Consider the following 22,621-nt stretch of genomic DNA (forward strand, 5'->3'; position numbering starts at 1 on the left):
GGCAGCTGGGATTTCTGCAGGGGAAAGACATCAGTCAGACGGGCCTCCCAGCTTTCCTGGCCCCTGCTGAGCCTGGCAGAAGGCTCAGATTTGAGTTCAATTCCTGCTTTACAAACTTTGCAAACCCTGGGCAAGACTCTTACCATTTCTGAGCCTCGGTTTCTCATCTGCTGCATAGGAACTGTAAATATACTCATCTCTTAGAGTTGTTTGTCAATTAAGTGAAACAATGTGTGTAAAGTGCTTAGTACAGTAACCAGCACACACTAAAGGCTCAATGACTTATAATTACAGTATAATTGATACTATTGTTGTTTTCAGACCAAAAAAGGGAAATCCTATTTGGCTCTCAGGGACCTCTGTGTGGTCCTGCTGAACGGGCAGCACCTGGAGGTAAAATGTGATGTCGAGTCAACAGTGGGAGCTGTCTTCAATGCTGTAATGTCCTTTGCCAAGCTTGAGGAACTCATCTACTTTGGCTTGGCATATATGAAAGGTAAGCATCTCGTGGGCAACTCCCAGCTGGCCTGGTGCCTCCAGTAACTCGGGTGTCTGGGTACCTGAGCTCTGTTTCTTCTGGGAAAACTGTTTGAGACTTGGGTGCCTCCCTTTGTATACCTAGACATTAGTCAGCATGATGAGGGCTTCAAGTATTCATGGATAAAGCATCAAGCAAGTGCAGAAGATTGTCAGGAAATAATGAGTGTAAGATGTGGGTTTCTGTGGCTTGCTGGATCTGGTTGATTGATCTCAGGGCACTGAAGTTAGACAAACAGGCAAATGTTAAAAGCATTTCCATCTAATGATGCAGTACTAATGGGGACCCAGTACCCTGACCCTAGGAGCCTAATTAAGATTCCATTCTAAATATACAAGAAAAAGGGTTTCTATACCCTCTTCCCTCTCTGACGTTCCATTAGAGACTCTTTATTTCTGCTGTCAACCTAAAATAACAGTGGAGAGAGACGGGCTCTCCAAAGAATGAGTTTATTTGGGAATTAGCAGGAAATTTCAATCTAGGATCCACATGCTGTAGTGAACTATAGATGCATCTAAGGAGGTTGGACAAGGGCAAGCCTTTATAGACACAAGAGAGAAGTACATGCGAGTTGTTTTGAAACTAGACGATGATCAGTTCCGAGGGCTTATTGCAGGAGTTGACGTCAGTTCATTAGTGAAAGCAGTGTCAGGCAAGTGTTCTTGTGTGAGTGGCGAGCTGTGCTTGTGTAGCCTAGCCGTCCTTGTGCTGCTGTCTGTCATTGTGTGACTCATGTAGCAAGCTGTGGTTTGGAAAAAAATTTCTATGGTATTTTTCATTATAGGTATAGAGCATGAGTGACCCCCCTCACGGCCTCCCAGCTCCGTTTTAGTAGGGTTAAATATAAGTGACTTATTTTGGTATTGATAATGTTTACATTTCTCCAATCAAGTTATTGTTCTGAAAGCATCACTACCGGATCATCCTGTGGTTAGGTTTTGATTATTCCTCGGTGCTGGGATGGACCTTTCCTGGTCGTTCTAGTCTCGTGTTGAAGGGAAATGACCAGCAAGTAGGAGTTGATGTCAAAACCTCTTTCAGCTTCATTTAAGCAACATGGAGGTTTGGAAGGAGTGGCTCTGAGGCTAAGTCTTTCTGGAGTTCATTGTTCTGTTTCCTAGGTGTTGGTGGTCATTTCGAAGTACTAGACCATCAATGGGCATTTTGGTGAACTCTCTGTGTAGCTCGCACATCAGGCGGGAGACTTGTTCCTAGAATTTTACATCGAGTTGTCCAGTTTCAGTTTATAGGGCTTTAGGAACAGAGCAGTTCTTGTTCTTAGTTCTCCAGATACTGGAGGAAACAAGGAGAATTCAAGGTCCAGTTCAGTCTACAGGTAGATTAGAAACACACAAAAGCAATAAACAGGACTACAGTCAGATAACAGGTGTAATACAGTTTTCACCTTCCTTCAGAAGCATAATTTCTTATCTACAGTTACCCCCATTTTTACTAAAGATAATCACAATAAGACAAATTTGCTTGCTAAGTAAGTTTAGCCTCATCAAGTTTGGCCTGAGTATTTACGTAAGTGTATCAAGAATAGTGATTGACCACGCAGGCTCCTTTGAAGCTTGTTCTGCTAGAACTTTTGATAAGAATCTCAGCCTGGACTTTTAAAAGTCTCATAAGGCTAGGAGGCCAAATCAAGACAAACCTCAGTTTGGCTGAGGTAACTATGTGCATTTTCAAATATGACATCCAAGTCAAAGCCTTAGTAATATAACCAATTTTAAATATTGTATCCTGTTTTAAAGAGAGCATATTTTTATTGAACTTATATAAATAACTATATTATCATAAAAATAAGAATACTTATGGTTAGTTTTAGAATTCTGGTTGGATTAGGTAGGGAGAAAAAGCAAATATTTTAATTTTGTTCACAAGAGTGCACTTTATTATATTGTTGTAAACTATAGATAACGTACAAGGAAAAAGTTTCCTTAAATCTAGAAAACAAAACACTTAAAGAACCAGTGAAATTTCAAGTAAAAATTATAAAAACCCATTATTCTTTTTCATCTATTCATTCAGCCTCATGTAATTAATTCTTGTTCTGCTTGATCTTGGTTAGCAGTTTCACAAACTTAGTTTCTTTAGTGTCCCGGACATTTTTCCTTAGTCCAATGGTTTTATCTTGAAGTTACCAGAAACCTGTAACTTGTCAGAATTCTTTCCATCCTTTCTGTGAACCTCCTTGAAGAAAAAGCAATTTTTGGACTGTAGCTGATTGCAAGGGCGTTTAGAAAAGTATCAACACCATAATATTCCATGGATGACAAGGACTTAGAATGGTCATGGTTACAAATCTGAGGAGATTTTATTATAACCAGCAATTGACAGAGAAATTTGGTTATTTCTATGGCATATATCATTTTAACATAATAACCAAATATTATACTAAGCCATACGGGAGTTCTAGCAATTTTGTACAATTTTAGGAACATTTATATCAAAACTATATTTGTAGATATAACTTAAAGTTTTCTTACCACTTGTTATTGGACAATGTTTCCCATGCATTTTAAAATATTGAATAAACCCAATTAGTTTAATATCTCTTTTACAAGGTGAGGGACATATCCTTTGTTGCTTTCAAGGGTCCAGCTGGAAAACCCAAAGTAAATTCAAGGTCAAAAAGACTCAATTTAGAATTTGATTTTGGGAAGGTGTCAAAGCTGTCAAAAGGTTTAAAACTCTTGATCAAAATAGAATCACAGGTCATTGTGAAATAATTGCCATTCATATAACCAGAGTGATAATTAAAAGGCTTCAAAAGGCAAATACATAATGGTCACAACTTAGCTCTTTTAGTATTGAGAAGACTCACTTTTTTAACTAATCAAAGACCTAATAAAACACAGCAGAGAGCACAAGAAACTATTTTGATAAAACACAAAATCTTTTTTTTCTAGGCCAATTACTAAAAAGTTAAGGAAAAACATCTTATATTAATATTAACAGCAGAGGCTAATACTGCAATATAACTTTATTTTATTAACAGAGAAGACAAAATAATAGTTTTTCACAAGTATGCTTTTGATATTAAGGCTCAAGTTTTAGAAAAACATAAATAAAGAATTTTCTTCTAATTTTAATTACCTCGATCACACAAAAATTTCTTTCATAATATTCATCTTCCATAAACCTTTTGCAATTTTCTCAAACTATTTATAATGTTCTTGTTTAGTTTTATTAATATCACTTTTTTCTTTATTCGTTTTGAAGCAATCCTTAACTAACCTCCAACTAGAGAAAATTACTTTTTTAAAAAACAACAAATAAAAACACATTCTCATATCTTCCTTATAACTTTTCTCACCCAAACATATCTTACTTTTTTGTACACTTTGTATACAGAATTACGCATAGTAATTGAAATTTAAAAACTCTTGGTAACTTTAATTTCTAATGAAAACCAGAAAACTAGAAAGTAAGCAATCATAAACTGCCTTTTACAAATTTGTGAAAACATCATTTTATAACATCTAGAAATATATGCTCCCTCATAGCACATTTTTTCAGTGTAGCACACAGCATTTTAATTAACAGACCCAAATATCTTTTGTTCTTCTGCAGTGAGCAGACAAAAGTTTATAAGCTTAAACTTATGTTCAACAACTAATGTTTCAGCATTATATCTTTGGAAATAGTCTATTACATGAATATTCATCATTTCATTCAACGTACTATAACTTTAAGGTTTTAAGTAACCAAAAAGATTTTGTAAACCATTTTAGGTAAATGTATCTTATAAAACATAATCATTGTTGTAAAGCTTACTTATATTCTATTTTACTTACACTTACATTTATCAATTCACTTGGTTTTAACAATTATGTTTGAATTGTTTATGAAAACTCCATTAGACATTAAACAAATGTAGTCATTATCTTAAGTCATTTTTATTGTTTAGTAAATCAGGCAAGTATTAAAAAATACCACAGAAACAGAGGACCTAAAAGTTAAAACATACGGCTTTTTTTTAACTCTCTTTTCTCATTGTCACATTTGTCACACATCAAGCAATTTATTTTTACTGTGTGTTTCATTCTTAGGTTACATTTATAATTTTACCATCTTAAACATACTTACACTTTTGCTCAATAAATCCAGATAGAAGTGATATGTCTGTATTATGTTTAGTGTTGACAAGTCTCCACACATGCCTGTTTTAGTTGAACCAAAAAACTTAAACTAGCTTCTATGTTTACCAAAAATTATACCAGATCACCTGAACTCGAAAAACATTTAGGTTAGTTCTGTTTTTCTGAGAAAATAGTTAATTTATAAAAGTGTGTGTTTTCTTCTATCAAGCCAGATCTCACATGTCCCAATAGGACAGTTGTCAGGATGAGAACTGTCTAAAAAATACTTTTAAATATAAAAGTCCAAATATCCAAAGGTATAGCCACTTCAATTGTGACTCAAAGCCAGTAGCCTTTTATGGCTTAACCATGGATGCAAGAGGCTTCCACAAAAAGAGTGTGAAAACTGCAGTACCCCCATCGAGATCCAACATTTCTCCCAAAGATATAAAACAAAGGCCCTCCTTGTTAACAAGGTAGTGGAGGTTGAAACAATTGAGACAAATTCCCCTGGGAGCTGGCACTCTGGGACAAGGAGACGCTTCGTGTTTCAGACTCCCAGTCAGCTGGCTAGCCGTCTGATGCAAACCCGACAATCTCTCCACGGCCCGGCTGGTGGAGACCAGAGAAGATATCCTCACTGGCTGCAGAGCTCTTGAGACATAAAACAAGATGAAAGGAGAGTCTTATTGTAACTTTTATCCTTGTGGTAAATCACACAGAAGACAGAGATTAAGAAAAACAAAGAGCTATTTCTGTTAGAACCTAGAACCAAATTCACAAAAGTCACAATTCAGAGAACATTCTTACAAATGTTTTTCTCCTGCCAATTCAAATTTAGAAAAGAAGGGACAAGAAAAAATTTTTACCCTCTTCTCTTAGCCAGGCACTACCCATAGATATTTGGGAAAGCTGGCTTTGGAAAGAATCCCCACGTTTTGCAGACTTTTGTCAGGCCTCTCGGCATCTCATCCATAGGCTGGAGTGAGTGGAGTGTCCAGCCTGTTAGGGTGCCACCCTCATTGCCAGAAACTGTAAGGATGGAAAATTACCACTTCTATCCTTTATCCTCACAGGCTCCAGCTGTGTCTGAGAAGTAAACTAACATAAGAAAGATCAACAGGAGAAAAGCATAATAAATGTTTTATGTGGTATGGGAGCCCCCATAAGAAGATGAAGACTCCAACAAATTAGTTACTGGGTGGGACAAAGAACAGTTAATTGTGAAAATGGGACTAAATTATGAGAAGGCTTAAAAGATCAGAGTTATTCCAACAAGGTCTGTGTGATATTTTGTCTAAACTTCTTGTCCTTGAAGATAAGGATGTTGCCTTTCCTTCCAGGAGAGGGAGGATGACTATCACATGGGAATTTCATCTTCTTTAAGAAATAACACAAAAGTCAAAGTGGCCAATTTGCACCTGCTCTTAAAAGTGCACTTAAAAGTGTCTTTAACTTAAATAGCTGATAGGCCCAAATGGCAGAGTTTAACTTCTTTATTCTACCCAACTAGAACTTCTCTATAAGATTCACATATTAAAAGATGACTTGGTGGTCATGGAGAGAAGAATTGGGTTAGTAGCTGAGCAATTTGGAAAAAAGGAGTTCAGCTAGAGGAAGACAAAGAGGAGGAGGAATTGTAGATGGGGAGGGAAGGTTCTGGAGAGAAATGAGTCTCAGCTAGCTTTGAGATATTTGCATGAAGGCATTTTTGAGTCCTGAATGCATTTTGAAGCCTCAAGATGCCAATTGAAATATGTGCCCCATGCAAACTGACCTTATAGCTGCAGTCTTCTCATTTTAATTCTAAGGAAGAAACAAGCTTGGGCAGTTCAAATGATCTCCATCTGGCCATTGGAGTTCTAAATTATCTTTGGTATAATTTGCCCGTAAGCTTAAAAATTCATGGGGTGAATTATGTTTGAAAAGTCTATGTGATGCCAATTTAAATTCTGTGCACAAACAACCGACTCGCCAGAAAGGATGCTAAATCCCCTACAAAAGTGAAACCAAAAGAATACTCAGAAGAAGGACCATGTCCTTCACACCTATAAAACCAGATCTTAAATCAAGTCAAAGCTCAGCCAAAATGAGGGTGCTCAAATCCAAGACAGAACTTAGCACCAGCAGAAAGATGATTCCTGGAAGCAGAGAGCACAATGGACTCCAGTGCGCACTGCATGTGGTTCTGCGGTCACTGATATGGAAAAAGGCTTGTCCTTTTTGGATCCCACATCTCTGACACCAGGTTTTGCCAACCTAAAATAACAACAAAGAGAGACAGGCTTTCCAAAGAAAGAGTTTATTCAGGAATTAGCAGGAGATCGCAATCCGGGATATGCATGTTCTAGAGGACTACAGGTGCATTCCAGGAGGCTGGGGGAAGGGGAAGCTTTTAAAGACAAAAGAGAGAAGTACATGTGAGTTGTTTTGAAACAAAAAGATGATTGATTCCAGGGGCTTATTGCAGGAGTTGACATCAGTTCATCGGTGAAGACAAAGTGTCAGGCAAGTGTTCTTGTGTGAATGGCTAGATGTCCTCGTGCAGCTGGCTGTCCTTGTGCTGCTGGCTATCCTTGTGTGACTTATGTAGCAAGCGGCAGTATGGAAAACATTTCCTGTGGTGTTTTTCGGTATAGGCATACGCATGAGTGCCCCTCCCTCATGGCCTTTTGGCTGCATTTTATTAGGGTTAGACATAAGTGACCTCATTTTGGTATTGATAACTTTCACACCATTACTGTAAATATTATGTTGCCACAGCTGGATCTCTTTAACCGCTGTGTGGAGGCTAGCTGGCATCACACTGGCCTTCTGGCAAAATCCTCTCTCTCCCAGCCCAGCTGGCTTAGGTGTCATATCTCAGTGTTCCTCTATTTTCCCATTTGCAGTAGGAGAAGCTCACGAACTTGTATGATTCTTCTTTGTACCAAGCAGGGCTGGTGACAGCATGTTCTTATCCCCATAGTTCTCAGACCTTATAAAGATCTCTCTCCCAAATAAGAACAACTGTTATATGCTTTGATGTGATCAACTGATATTTGCTTGACCTTCCGTAAAGGGTGAATACAGGTGTCTTTAAGAATTGCATTGTTACTGATCTATAATATACAATCTAATCCAGTGTGCTTGCATTGTGAGTGCACCTGCACTCACAAATCCACTTATATCCTACCTGCCTACTCCCAGTCAGGTGGCCATCCTGAGCCCCTCCCATGTGGACAATTCTACACCTGCCTAGCTAGGATCATCTTGGGGAAATCACTCAAAAGTGACTACCTCTAGGGTTTGGATATAGATCAACTTGGGAGGGTTCACCAACCAACCTTTGGTGGGGAACTGCCTGTCCCTTGGGGAGAATTCATCCTAAAGGAAGGGTGAGTCCAGTGTGGGGCATCAGATTCAGCAGCAAGGGCAGAGGCAGGCGACAGAGGTGATGGAGGTCTGAGTGCAGTGCGGTGACTACTATTTAAACCCTGGACACCCCCTCCCCACCCCAGCATGCATATGCATTGGGAGAAGAGATTGGTCACCAGTTTAAAAGTTCTGCCTTCCAAAACTGGCAGGACTTCTGTGCCCAGGCAAGCTGCTAGAGAATGCTTTGGGCTGAAAGGGTGGACCACTGAGAAGGAGGAGCCACTTTGAGTGTGTGGTAGAACAGGACAGGGGCAGACCTGCAGCAGTCCCCAGGAGTGGCCAGGGGCACTGGAGGGGTTGAGTTTTGCTGTGAAGAGAGCAGAGGGGTGAGGGAGGGGCCTTCAGCGGCTGAGGCTGATTCAGCCTCCCTCCCAGAGGTACTGGAGGACACACTTGCCAGGATTTGAAGTCCCGAGCTTGGGTTGGTGGAATTTTCAATCTGGAACCACTTGGGTCAAAGGGCAAATTGACTCCACTTACACCATGTCTTAGGCAGCTCAGGCCGCTCTAACAAAATACCACAGAGGGGGTGGCTCAAAAATAGACACTCCTTTCTCACAGGTCTGGAGGTTGGAAAGTCCGAGAACACAGTTCCAGCTGATTTGGTTCCTGGTGGGGTCCTCTTTCTGGCTTTCAGAGGCCTCCTTTTCACAGTGTCCTCACATGGCTGAGAGAGGAAGCTCTGGTGTCTTCCTCCTCTTATAAGGACGCTGATCTCATCATGGGGGCCCCACCCTCATGATCTCATCTAAACATAGTTACCTTCTAAAGACCCCACCTCCTAATGCCATCAGATTGGGTGTTAGGGCTTCAACATATGGATTTTGGGAGGACACACGTATTTGGACCATAGGATTCCATGGCTGGGGAGGAGCGGGGTGGTCCAGCTGAGGTGGAGGGTTCTGGCACATTGCACAAACTTAGTGAAACTCCTTTTGTTGGTTTTCCATTTTATACCCATGAGATGATAGCTGAAGGCAGATATTAAGCAACAGCTTGTAAGAAAGATAACTAATGCTATTTTCTCCTCTCAGTGCTGAGTTTTCCTTACTTGATCCTCTCCTCTTTGTCTGCTCCTTCTTAACACCTCACAACCCCAACAAAGATTCCTCGGTACCAGGTGCTCAAAGACTTACCTCCCACTCCTGCACTCACCCTGCGTGACCCTCTGGGTAGGGCTTAGGGCTGTGAGTCTGAGGAATGGTGCATTCCCTACTGCTTCTCCCTCCACACATGCTCTATTTCCATTTCAGGCAAAGAGTTCTTTTTCCTGGACAGTGAAACCAGATTGTGCAAAATAGCTCCTGAAGGCTGGAGAGAGCAACCTCAGAAGACCTCCACGAATACCTTCACACTCTTCCTGAGGATAAAGTTCTTTGTCAGCCACTATGGGATGCTCCAGTGAGTGCTGCAAATGTGTTCATTTGTTCCTTAAGGGATTTATGTATGTCCAGGCTGATGGAGAGGTAATGGATCGACAAATGCTTTGCAAACTGTAAATTACATACAAATAACAATAGCTATTGTGGTTGGTTTTCTGTTGATTGGATTCTGATCAAGATAGAACAAAGGGGAAAAATCAGTTTTTTTTTTTTTTCGTGCAGGCCCTGGTCAAAATGAGAATATGACCTTTTGTTTCAGACATACTCCACTCAAGGTCAAAATTCTCTGTCTGTGACCCCAAAATGCCCCCTCACCCCCAACACACAACTCAGCAGCCCAGTCATGAGGGTTAGAGGACAGAGACATGGGTTTGTGGTTTGATCACTGCTTCTTTATTTCTTTGTTTATTAGAAACACTACCGAACTGATTATTAGCTTCCTCACTCAAACCAGAGCAAGAAACACCTCTGTAAGTTTGTTTGAAGTGAGTGATCCTGAACTAGGGGCAGGAGACATGGCGTAAATGGAGGAGAGCACACTTGTCTTGCTGGCATTGCCTCTGAATTCTATTGAGTTGCATCTCATCTTCCCTACTTTCCCAACTTCCCACAGTGAGAAAACCCACTGGTGCTAATGTTCTCCCTTTCCCTTAGCAACCCAACCTTCTTTATTGCTACTTCTTTCCCAGGCACAGCCTGACAAGGCACCAGTTTTACCTGCAGCTTCGGAAAGATATCCTGGAGGAGAGGCTCTACTGCAATGAAGAGATGTTGCTGCAGCTGGGGGTCCTTGCCTTGCAGGCTGAGTTTGGCAATTACCCTAAGGAGGTAGGGGTGAACACCTGGGGCCTTTTTGTGGCATCACTGGAAAAACAGTTACAGGATGAGGGCATGTGTTAGTAATGTGGAGACTCTGCTTTGAATATTGTTACCATCTACCAGTTACATTGGAGTAAACTACAGTTATCCATCCATCCATCCATCCATCCATCCATCCATCCATCCATCCATCCATCCGTCCACCTATTCATTGATTCATCCATCCACTCATCTGCCTATTTACCTGTCTATCCATCCATCCATCCATCCATCCATCCATCCATCCATCCATCCACCTATTCATTGATCATCCATTCACTCATCTACCTATTTACCTGTCCATCCATCCATCCATCCATCCATCCATCTGTCATCTATTCATCCATCCATCCATCCATCCATCCATCCATCCATCCATCCACCCACCCATCAATCCACCTATTCATTGATTCATCCATCCACTCATCTACCTATTTACCTGTCTGTCCGTCCGTCCGTCCATCCATCCATCCATCCATTCACCCACCCATCCACCCATCCATCCACCCATCCATCTACCTATCCATCCATCTACCCACCCAGCCACCCACAAACCCATCCACCTATTCATCCAGAAAGCATTCATTGAGCACTATTTGCTAGACTATGCTAATATGGTTCTAATCTAATAGGTACCTCCTAAAGACAGTAATTTACTAGTTTATTGAATTCCTACCATAATCACCATAATCAATAGTAATAGCCAACCTTTATTTTCAAAATTTATTTTTATTTATTTATTTATTTTATTTCAATAGGCTTTTGGAGAACAGGTGGTGTTTGGTTACATGAATAAGTTTTTTAGTGGTGATTACTGAAATTTTGGTGCATTTATCACCCGAGCAGTGTACACTGCACCCAACATGTAGTCTTTTATCCCTCATCCTCCCAACCCTTTCCCCAAGTCCCCAAAGTCCATTGTATCATTCTTATGTTTTCTCATTCTCATAGCTTAGCTCCCACTTATGAGTGAGAACATACGATGTTTGGTTTCCATCCCTGAGTTACTTCACTTAGAATAATGGTCTCTAATTCCACCTACGTTGCTGTGAATGCCATTTTTCCATTCATTTTTATGGAATGAGAGGATAAAGAAATATATATATATATATATCATTGATGGGGCATTTGGGCTGGTTCCATATTTTTGCAATTGGGAACTGTGCTGCTATAAACATGCATGTGCAAGTGTCTTTTATATATAATGACTTCTTTTCCTCTGGGTAGATACTCAGTAGTGGGATTGATGGTTCAAATGGTAGTTCTACTTTTAGTTCTTTAAGGAATCTCCACACTGCTTTCCGTAGTGGTTGTACTAGCTTACATTCCCAACAGCAGTGTAGAAGTGTTCCCTTTTAACCACATCCATGCCAGTATCTATCATTTTTTGATTTTTTGATTATGGCCATTCTTGCAGGAGTGAGGTGGTATCACATTGTGGTTTTGATTTGCATTTCCTTGATCATTAGTGATGTGGAGCATTTTTTCATATGTTTGTTGACCATTTGTATATCTTGTTTTTTTAATTATTATACTTTAAGTTCTAGGGTACATGTGCACAATATGCAGGTTTGTTACATATGTATACATGTGCCATGTTAGTGTGCTGCACCCATTAACTCATCATTTACATTAGGTATATCTCCTAAAGCTATCCCTCCCCCGTACCCCCACCGTAGGACAGGCCCTGGTGTGTGATGTTCCCCTTCCTGTGTCTAAGTGTTCTCATTCTCATTGTTCAATTCCAACCTGTGAGTGAGAACATGCGGTATTTGGTTTTTTGTCCTTGCAATAGTTTGCTGAGAATGATGGCTTTCAGCCTCATCCATGTCCCTACAATGGACATGAACTCATAATTTTTTATGGCTGCATAGTATTCCATGGTGTATATGTGCCACATTTTCTTAATCAAGTCTATCATTGATGGACATTTGGGTTGGTTCCAAGTCTTTGCTATTGTGAATAGTGCTGCAATAAGCATACATGTGCATGTGTCTTTACAGCAGCATGATTTATAATCCTTTGGGTATATACCCAGCAATGGGATGGTTGGGTCAAATGGTATTTCTAGTTCTGGATCCTTGAGGAATCACCACACTGTCTTCCACAATGGTTGAACTAGTTCATAGTCCCACCAACAGTGTAAAAGTGATCCTATTTCTCCACATTCTCTCCAGCACCTGTTGTTTCCTGACTTTTTAATGATCACCATTCTAACTGGTGTGAGATGGTATCTCATTGTGGTTTTGATTTGCGTTTCTCTGATGGCGAGTGATGATGAGCATTTTTTCATGTGTCTACATAAATGTCTACTTTCATGTGGCTACATAAATGTCTTCTTTTGAGAAGTGTCTGTTTATATCCTTTGCCCACTTTTTGATGGGGTTGTTTTTTTCTTGTAAATTTGTTTGAGTTCTTTGTAGGTTCTGGATATTAGCCCTTTGTCAGATGAGTAGATTGCAAAAATTTTCTCCCACTCTGTAGGTTGCCTGTTCACTCTGATGGTAGTTTCTTTTGCTGTGCAGGAGCTCTTTAGTTTAATTAGATCCCATTTGTCAATTTTGGCTTTCGTTGCCATTACTTTTGGTGTTTTAGACATGAAGTTCTTGCCCATGCCTATGTCCTGAATGGTATTGCCTAGGTTTTCTTCTAGGGTTTTTATGGTTTTAGGTCTAACATTTAAGTCTTTAATCCATCTTGAATTAATTTTTGTATAAGGTATAAGGAAGGTGTAAGGAAGTTTCAGCTTTCTACATATGGCTAGCCAGTTTTCCCAGCACTATTTATTAAATAGGGAATCCTTTCCCCATTTCTTGTTTTTGTCAGATTTGTCAAAGATCAGATGGTTGTAGATGTGTGGTATTATTTCTGAGGGCCCTGTTCTGTTCCATTGGTCTATATCTCTGTTTTGGTACCAGTACCATGCTGCTTTGGTTACTGTAGCCTTGCAGTATAGTTTGAAGTCAGGTAGTGTGATGCCTCCAGCTTTGTTCTTTTGGCTTATGATTGACTTGGCAATGCAGGCTCTTTTGTGGTTCCATATGAACTTTAAAGTAGTTTTTTCCAATTCTGTGAAGAAAGTCATTGGTAGCTTGATGGGGATGACATTGAATCTATAAATTACGTTGGGCAATATGGCCATTTTCATGATATTGATTCTTCCTATCCGTGAGCATGGAATGTTCTTCCATTTGTTTGTGTCCTCTTTTATTTCGTTGAGCAGTGGTTTGTAAATCTCCTTGAAGAGGTCCTTCACATCCCTTGTAAGTTGGATTCCTAACTATTTTATTGTCTTTGAAGCAATTGTGAATGGGAGTTCACTCATGATTTGGCTCTCTGTTTGTTGTTGGTGTATAAGAATGCTTGTGATTTTTGCACATTGATTTTGTATCCTGAGACTTTGCTGAAGTTGCTTATCAGCTTAAGGAGATTTTGGGCTGAGATGATGGAGTTTCTAAATATACAATCACATCAGCTGCAAACAGGGACAATTTGACTTCCTCTTTTCCTAATTAATACCCTTTATTTCTTTCTCCTGCCTGATTGCCCTGGCCAGAACTTCCAACACTGTGTTGAATGGGAGTGGTGAGACAGGGCATCCCTGTCTTGTGCCAGTTTTCAAAGGGAATGCTTCCAGTTTTTGCCCATTCAGTATGATATTGGCTGTGGGTTTGTCATAAATAGCTCTTATTATTTTGAGATATGTCCCATCAATACCTAATTTATTGAGAGTTTTTAGAATGAAGGGCTGTTGAATTTCGTCAAAGGCCTTTTCTGCATCTATTGAGATAATCATGTGGTTTTTGTCTTTGGTTCTGTTTATATGCTGGATAGTGTTTATTGATTTGCGTATGTTAAACCAGCCTTGCATCCCAGGGATGAAGCCCACTTGATCATGGTGGATGAACTTTTTGATGTGCTGCTGGATTCGGTTTCCCAGTATTTTATTGAGGATTTTTGCATCGATGTTCATCAGGGACATTGGTCTAAGATTCTCTTTTTTTGTTGTCTCTCTGTCAGGCTTTGGTATCAGGATGATGTTGGCCTGGTAAAATGAGTTAGGGAGGATTGCCTCTTTTTCTATGGATTGGAATAGTTTCAGAAGGAATGGTACTAGCTCCTCCTTGTACCTCTGGTAGAATTCAGCTGTGAATCTGTCTGGTCCTGGACTTTTTTTGGTTGGTAGGCTATTAATTATTGCCTCAATTTCAGAGCCTGCTATTGGTCTATTCAGGGATTCAATTTCTTCCTGGTTTAGTTGGGAGGGTATATGTGTCCAGGAATTTATCCATTTCTTCTAGATTTTCTAGTTTATTTGCATAGAGGTGTTTATAGTGTTCTCTGATGGTAGTTTGTATTTCTGTGGGATCAGTGGTGATACCGTCTTTATCATTTTTTATTGCATCTAGTTGATTCTTCTCTCTTCTTTATTAGTCTTGCTAGCAGTCTATCAATTTTGTTGATCTTTTCAAAACACCAGCTCCTGGATTCATGGATTTTTGGAAGGATTTTTTGTGTCTCTATCTCCTTCAGTTCTGCTCTGATCTTAGTTATTTCTTGCCTTCTGCTAGAAATTTTAATTGTGATGTTAGGGTGTCAATTTTAGATCTTTCCTGCTTTCTCTTGTGGGCATTTAGTGCTATAAATTTCCCTCTACACACTGCTTTAAATGTGTCCCGGAGATTCAGTTATGTTGTGTCTTTGTTCTCACTGGTTTCAAAGAACCTCTTCATTTCTGCCTTCATTTCATTATGTACCCAGTAGTCATTCAGGAGCAGGTTGTTCAGTTTCCATGTAGTTGAGTGATTTTGAGTGAATTTCTTAATCTGAGTTCTAATTTGATTGCACAGTGGTCTGAGAGACAGTTTGTTATAATTTCTGTTCTTTTACATTTGCTGAGGAGTGCTTTACTTCCAACTATGTGGTCGATTTTGGAATAAGTGCGATGTGGTGCTGAGAAGAATGTATATTCTATTGATTTGGAGTGGAGAGTTTTGTAGATGTCTATTAGGTCCTCTTGGTGCAGAGCTGAGTTCAATTACTGGATATCCTTGTTAACTTTCCATCTCGTTGATCTGTCTAATGTCGACAATGGGGTGCTAAAGTCTCCCATTATTATTGTGTGGGAGTGTAAGTCTCTTTGTAGGTCTCTGAGGACTTGCTTTATGAATCTGGGTGCTCCTATATTGGGTGCATATATATTTAGCATAGTTAGCTCTTCTGATTGAATTAATCCCTTTACCATTATGTAATGGCCTTCTTTGTCTCTTTTGATCTTTTTTGGTTTAAAGTCTGTTTTATCAGAGACTAGGATTGCAATCCCTGCCTTTTTTTGTTTTCCATTTGCTTGGTAGATCTTCTTCCATCCCTTTATTTTGAGCCTATATGTGTCTCTGCACATGAAATGGGTCTCCTGAATACAGCACACTGATGGGTCTTGACTCTTTATCCAATTTGCCAGTCTGTGTCTTTTAATTGGAGCATTATTTGATCTTGTCATTATGTGAATTTGATCTTGTCATTATGATGTTAGCTGGTTATTTTGCTTGTTAGTTGATGCAGTTTCTTCCTAGCATCAGTGGTCTTTACAATTTGGCATGTTTTTGCAGTAGCTGGTACCTGTTGTTCCTTTCCATGTTTAGTGCTTCCTTCAGGAGCTCTCGTAGGGCAGGCCTGGTGGTGACAAAAATCTCTCAGCATTTGCTTGTCTGTAAAGGATTTTATTTCTCCTTCACTTATGAAACTTAGTTTGGCTGGATATGAAATTCTAGGTTGAAAATTCTTTTCTTTAAGAGTGTTGAATATTGGCCCCCACTCTCTTCCGGCCTGCAGAGTTTCTGCCGGGAGATCCACTGTTAGACTGATGGGCTTCCCTTTGTAGGTAACCTGACCTTTCTCTCTGGCTGCCCTTAACATTTTTTCCTTCATTTCAACTTTGGTGAATCTGACAATTTTGTGTCTTGGAGTTGCTCTTCTCGAGGAGTATCTTTGTCGCATTCTCTGTATTTCCTGAATTTGAATGTTGGCCTGCCTTGCTCGGTTGGGGGAGTTCTCCTGGATAATATCCTGCAGTGTGTTTTCCAACTTGGTTCCATTCTCCCCGTCACTTTCAGGTACACCAATCAGATGTACATTTGCTCTTAAGTCCCATATTTGTTGGAGGCTTCATTCGTTTTTTTTTTTTTTTTACTCTTTTTTCTCTAAACTTCTCTTTCACTTCATTTCATTCATTTGATCTTCAATCACTGATACCCTTTCTTCCAGTTGATTGAATCAGCTATTGAAGCTTGTGCATTTGCCACGTAGTCCTCGTGTCATGGTTTTCAGCTCCATCAGGTCATTTAAGGACTTCTCTACACTGGTTATTCTAGTTAACCATTCGTCTAATCTGTTTTCAAGGTTTTTAGCTTCTTTGTGATGGGTTCGAACTTCCTTCTTTAGTTCAGAGAAGTTTGATCGTCTGAAGCCTTTTTCTCTCAACTTGTCAAAGTCATTCTCCATCCAGCTTTGTTCCATTGCTGGTGAGGAGCTGCATTCCTTTGGAGGGGGAGAGGTACTCTGATTTTTAGCATTTTCAGTTCTTCTGCTCTGTTTTTTCCCCATCTTTGTGGTTTTATCTACCTTTGGTCTTTGGTGATGGTGACGTACAGATGGGGTTTTGGTGTGGATGTCCTTTCTGTTTGTTAGTTTTCCTTCTAACAGTCAGGATTCTCAGCTGCAGGTCTGTTGGAGTTTGCCAGAGGTCCACTCCAGACCCTGTTTACCTGGGTATCAGCAGCAGAGGCTGCAGAGCAGTGAATGTTGCTGAACAGCAAATGTTGCTGCCTGATCGTTCCTCTGGAAGCTTCATCTTGGAGGGGTACCCTGCCGTGTGAGGTGTCAGTCTGCTCCTACTGGTGGGTGCCTCCCAGTTAGGCTACTTGGGGGTCAGGGACCCACTTGAGGAGGCAGTCTGTCAGTTCTCAGATCCCCAACTCTGTGCTGGGAGAACCCCTACTCTCTTCAAAGCTGTCAGACAGGGACATTTAAGTCTGCAGAGGTTTCTGCTCCCTTTTGTTCAGCTATGCCCTGCCCCCAAAAGTGGAGTCTACAGAGATAGGTAGGCCTCCTTGAGCTGTGGTGGGCTTCACCCAGTTTGAGCTTCCCTGCGCTTTTTTTACCTACTCAAGCCTCAGCAATGGTGGGCGCCCCTCCCGCAGCCTCGCTGCCGCCTTGCAGTTCTATCTCAGACCACTGTGCTGGCAATGAGTGAGGCTCCATGGGTGTGGGACCCTCTGAGCCAGGCATGGGATATAATCTCCTGGTGTGCCATTTGCTAAGACCATTGGAAAAGTGCAGTATTAGGGTGGGAGTGACCCGATTTTCCAGGTGCTGTCTGTCACAGCTTCCCTTGGCTAGGAAAAGGAATTCCCTGACTGCTTGTGCTTCCAGGGTGAGGCGATGCTTTGCCCTACTTTGGCTCACACTCAGTGGTCTGTGCCCACTGTCCTGCACCCACTGTCCAACACGCCTCAGTGAGATGAACCCAGTACCTCAGTTGGAAATGCAGAAATCACCCATCTTCTGCGTCGCTCACTCTGGGAGCTGTAGACTGCAGCTGTTCTCATCCGGCCATCTTGGAACTGCCCCCGACCATTTGTATATCTTCTTTTGAGAATTGTTTATTCATGTCCTTAATCTACTTTCTGATGAAATTGTTCACTTTTTTTCTTGTTGATTTGTTTGAGTTCTTTATAGATTCTGGATATTAGTCCTTTGTTGGATGTATAGATTGCAAAGATTTTCTCCTATTCTGTGGGTTGTGTGTTTACTTTGCTGATTGCTTCTTTTGTTGTGCAGAAGCTTTTTAGTTTAATTAAAACCCATCTATTTATCTTTGTTTTTGTTACATTTGCTTTTGGATTCTTGGTCATGAAGTCTTTGCCTAAGCCAATATCTAGAAAGTTTTTTCTGATGTTATCTTCTCAAATTTTTATGGTTTCAGGTTTTAGATTTAAGTCTTTGATCCATCTTGAGTTGATTTTTGTATAAGGTGAGAGATGAGGATCCAGTTTCATTCTTCTACACGTGGCTAGCGAATTATCCCAGCACCATTTGTTGAATAGGGTGTCCTTTCCCCACTTTATGTTTTTGTTTGCTTTGTCAAAAATCAATTGACTGTAAGTGTTTTGCTTTTTTTCTGGAATCTCTATTTTGTTCCATTGGTCTATATAACTATTTTTATACCAGTACCATACTGTTCTGGTGACTATGGCCTTATAGTGTAGTTTGAAGTCAGGTAATGTAATGTCTCCAGATTTGTTCTTTTTGCTTAGTCTTGCTTTGAATAGTAACAGCCAACCTTTATTAAAAGATCACTATGTACCTGGCATTTACCTAGACATTTTCAATTTATGTTAACTCAGCTCTCACAGCAACATTGTAAATTGGTGTGATAATTGGTGTGATAATATCAACTCTATGATATTATCACACAATTTCCTAGAAGAGTGATCTGAAGTTCATGTGGCTAGTACATTGTAAAGTCTAAATTTGATCCCAGATGTATTACTCCAAGGCCAATGCTGAGTCTTCTGGGATACTCTTCTCAAATGGCAATTCTAATCTTGTTGGCCAAGCCCTTGCCCTTGCCCCTGCAGCAGAATCATATGCAAGTTTCTTTGATTTAACTGCCTATGATAGTCCTCTGTTATAATCCTCAGGGAGTTAATGGAGTTAATTACTTGTTATTTGATTTTCAGATGCCTATTAGTCGGGAAGGATTATGCTAATGTATTTACTTACCTAATTAGGATTGAAAATGGGGACACAAGGCAGGAAGGAGAAACCAACCACTTGAGCTGTTACAGAGAGCAGTGTAATTTTGCTTTCGGGGTTTATGCAGCCTTCCCCCATCTCCTGCCCATGTTCTGGATGAAGGGAAAGGCTTGGGAACAGACCTCAACAGAGACCAAGCAGTGTGACATGGCATCTGAATGTGGAGTCCATCTCTGGATGCATCAGTAGGAGCAGAGAGGAAGGAGCAAAGGAGGGGAAGTTTCCACCAATCTCTTCCCTGGTGACCTCCCAGTCAGCACACTGGGCTTTATCTTGGATAGCACTCACCACTGTCATGTGACAAATGCTGGGTACCACTGGGGAATGCTTAGCTTGGAGAAGAGATGGTCTTCTTCAAGAGGACTGTGTGAAGGAGGAATTCACTGCTAAAAAAAAAAAAGAAGAAAGAACGAAATGTTAACTACACCCACCCCACCCTTCTGCCCCAGAAATCTTCAAAAGGACCTTTAAATCCTCGAGATCCTAAGAACTGGCAGGTACTTGGGCCTTTGAATGCCCTTTCCCATAATGTCTGCACATCCGTCTCAATGTTATATACCTTTCAAGGTCAGTACCAATCCCCTAGAGTTCCTGGCCCCACAAGTGGACCCTCTGGGTCCTTTTTAGCATCCTCCTATACCCTTGGCCAGCACAGGTGATTGGACAGCATTCTGTTGATTACCAGTAATAGCAAATCAAGCTCAGGCTGGCTTGAATAAAACATGTCATTTACCGGCTTGCAAAACTGAAGGGTTCTGGTTCTTTCTCAGTCCCCTAGCATCCCTGTGACAAGCTTCCAGCCCAATCACTCTTACCTTGGACCCTGGGTGATAGGAACTCACATGATGTCAGCGGGACTTGGGCTTCTTGTGTCTCTGAGCTATGCTCTCCTGTCAAATTTGCCTTTCATGGCTTTCCAATTCCACCCTCCAGGTTCCAGCCCTGTGCAAGAAAGAGAGTCTTTCCCTTGGAAATGGCATGGAAATCCTGGGTTTCTGTCCCATTGGCGCTGACAGAGTCATGTGCCCACCTGAAGCCAATCATTGTGTAGGAGGATGTCATGCTTTGATTGGTTAGACTTCAGTCTAACCCCATGGTCACTCTAGGAGGCAGGGATAGAGCTCACACTGCAAAGTGCATAGACTGAGAGGGAGGAAGGATGGTTTCCCATTTCCAAAAAGAAGATGAATAGTCACATGTGGCCAGAAATACATGTCCACCAACAGTGGGCAGTTAGTGGTCAGAGATGTTATATCGTTGGTGAACAAAGGAAACATGTTTACCTAAAGTTCTAGTCTGCTACATCACCGGGGTCTGACCTTGTATTATGGGCTGAGTCTTGAGCCCCCAAATTCATATGTAGAATCCCTAATTACCAGTATCTCAGAAGGTGACTGTATTTGGAACTAAGGCCTTTAAAGAGGTGATTAATTTGGGATGAGGCTGTTAAGGTGGGCCCTGATCCAATCTGACTGGTGCCCTTATAAGAAAAAGAAATTTGGACACACAAAGAAACACCAGGGAGGCACAAGTACAGAGGAAAGGCCATGTGAGGTCACAGGGAGAAGGAGGCTGTCAGCAAGCCAAGGAGAGAGGCCTTGGGAGAAACCAAACCTGCGGAAGCCTTGGTCTTGGACTTCCAGCCCCCAGAACTATGAGAAAATGAATTTCTATTGTTTAAGCTCCCCAGTTATATGGCAACTCCAGTAGATTAATACACCCTGAGTCTGAGAAAGAGAAGCAGTAGCCAACACTGGGTGTGGACACCTTCGCAGAGTTCTGTGTCTTATTCCTCATAGGGTATGTGGGATAGATGGGGAGGGCTGTGAATGACTTCAATTATAACTTGCCTGCCTTGGCTCTGGAACTGGACTGAAGAGCAGGGACAAGCCCAACAGTTAAAGCAGTGAGAACAGTGGGGTTGTAAACATTTTTTTGCCATGTCCCATGGATAAACAGACATTAAAACCCAACACGCACACAAGTATATAGAACAGAACTGAAGCAAAAACCTCAGGAAATAAGGTGCAGCCTTTCTATATGCAATGCACATTGATATCTCCTATTATATTTTCATTCATTTTAAAAATGCTGATTATGGCCCCCTAAATTGATTCATAGCTCGCCAATGGGTTACAGACTGCGGTTCGAAAAACCACTTCTCAGACTCTCCCAACATTTTCTTGCTTTACTCCCGGTACAGCTTCGGAAGGTGCTGCTATGTCCTGGGGTCTTCAAAGTCCCTGCGTATTCCTTCACCCTGCAGAGTTTTTGTTCACAGCATTTATCATCACGTGGGATGATGAATTCATTTTATTGATTATTAGCATAGAAAACACCTGAGGGTAAGGGCTTTTTTTGTCTGTTTTGTGTAGCCATTTCTCCAGCACCAAGGCAGTGCTTGAAGCACAGGGAGTTTGTGCAAGAGTTGTGAATGAATGGAGCTGAAACTCCTGGACTGGAAGACACTACAGATGACAGTCATCCATCGGAACATCAGCAGTTGGCTTGTCAGGGAACTGTAGTTCAATTCCCATCTGTCCCCTCTCCTGGGCCTACCCTGGTCCATGGGGACTGGAACTTCACTTTCTGCCCCTGACACTGCCCCAGGGAGGCAGTGTCTCAGAGCTGGCCTGGACCCCTTAACCTCCTCCCTGTCCTTTTGACAAGCCCTGTCACTGCTTATCCTTGAACTCTTTCCTGCCCTCAGTACCCAGGCCTGGGGCTCTTTTCATGCCTAGGCCACCTTCTTCTTGCCCTTGTGGTGCTACACTGGGGAGTCCTGGGAGGAGGGTGCTCTAAGCCAGGAGTGTCCCAGTGAATCAGTTGACATTCTTGCTGTGGCCTCTGGTTCAGTAGCTATATGGTCTTGGCATATTTTCTCTCTGAGCCTTGGCTTTTTCATCTGCAAAATGGAAAATAATCATCAATCTCTTGCAAATCTGCTGTAAAGGTGAAAGGTGGCAATGCATGTGTGGTACCTATGCTTACAAGCTTTCCTTTTCCTTCCTCCAGCATTATAGTGCTCTAATATAAAATAACACAATAGCTAACCTTCAGTCTGTAGATTCAGATACAGGATGTCAAACCTGAGTTTAACTCTAGCACTTAGAGTTGTTGGGGACCACGGGTCAGATCCACTGGAGGCAGGTGGGAGTTTGAGTAATAGTCTCTTACTCAGACCTGGAGTCAGTACAGCAGAGTCTCTTGCCCCAGGGCTCCAGGGGCTCAGACCTGTCTCTATGAGCCTATAATAGTCTAGGTTCTCTAGAGAAACAGAACTAATGGGTAGTTATCTATCTATCTATGTATCTATCTATGTATCTATGTATCTATCTATCTATCTATCTATCTATCTATCTATCTATCTATCTATCATCTATGTATCCATCTTCTGCCTATATATCTATCTATGTATCTATTATCTATCTATCATCTATATGTCTTTCTGTCTATCTATCTAGAGATGTATTAGAAGGCACTGGCTCATGTGGTTTTGTAGGCTGAGAAGCCTCAAGTTG

At 41.1% G+C, this 22,621-nt stretch overlaps 1 protein-coding gene across 1 annotated transcript in view; it reads left to right on the forward strand.

Moving 5' to 3' along the window:
- FRMPD2 (FERM and PDZ domain containing 2) overlaps window positions 1-22,621 on the forward strand; it is a 125,914-nt gene that overhangs the window by 43,342 nt on the left and 59,951 nt on the right. Inside the window, exons 10-12 of the mRNA XM_050803147.1 lie at window positions 322-496; window positions 9,297-9,444; window positions 10,115-10,253. Of these exons, the coding sequence (XP_050659104.1) occupies window positions 322-496; window positions 9,297-9,444; window positions 10,115-10,253 (462 nt within the window). The remainder of the gene's footprint in view (window positions 1-321; window positions 497-9,296; window positions 9,445-10,114; window positions 10,254-22,621) is intronic.

The sequence above is a fragment of the Macaca thibetana genome, chromosome 9 (genome assembly GCF_024542745.1).
Source record: "Macaca thibetana thibetana isolate TM-01 chromosome 9, ASM2454274v1, whole genome shotgun sequence".
NCBI classification, from domain to species: Eukaryota; Metazoa; Chordata; class Mammalia; order Primates; family Cercopithecidae; genus Macaca; species Macaca thibetana.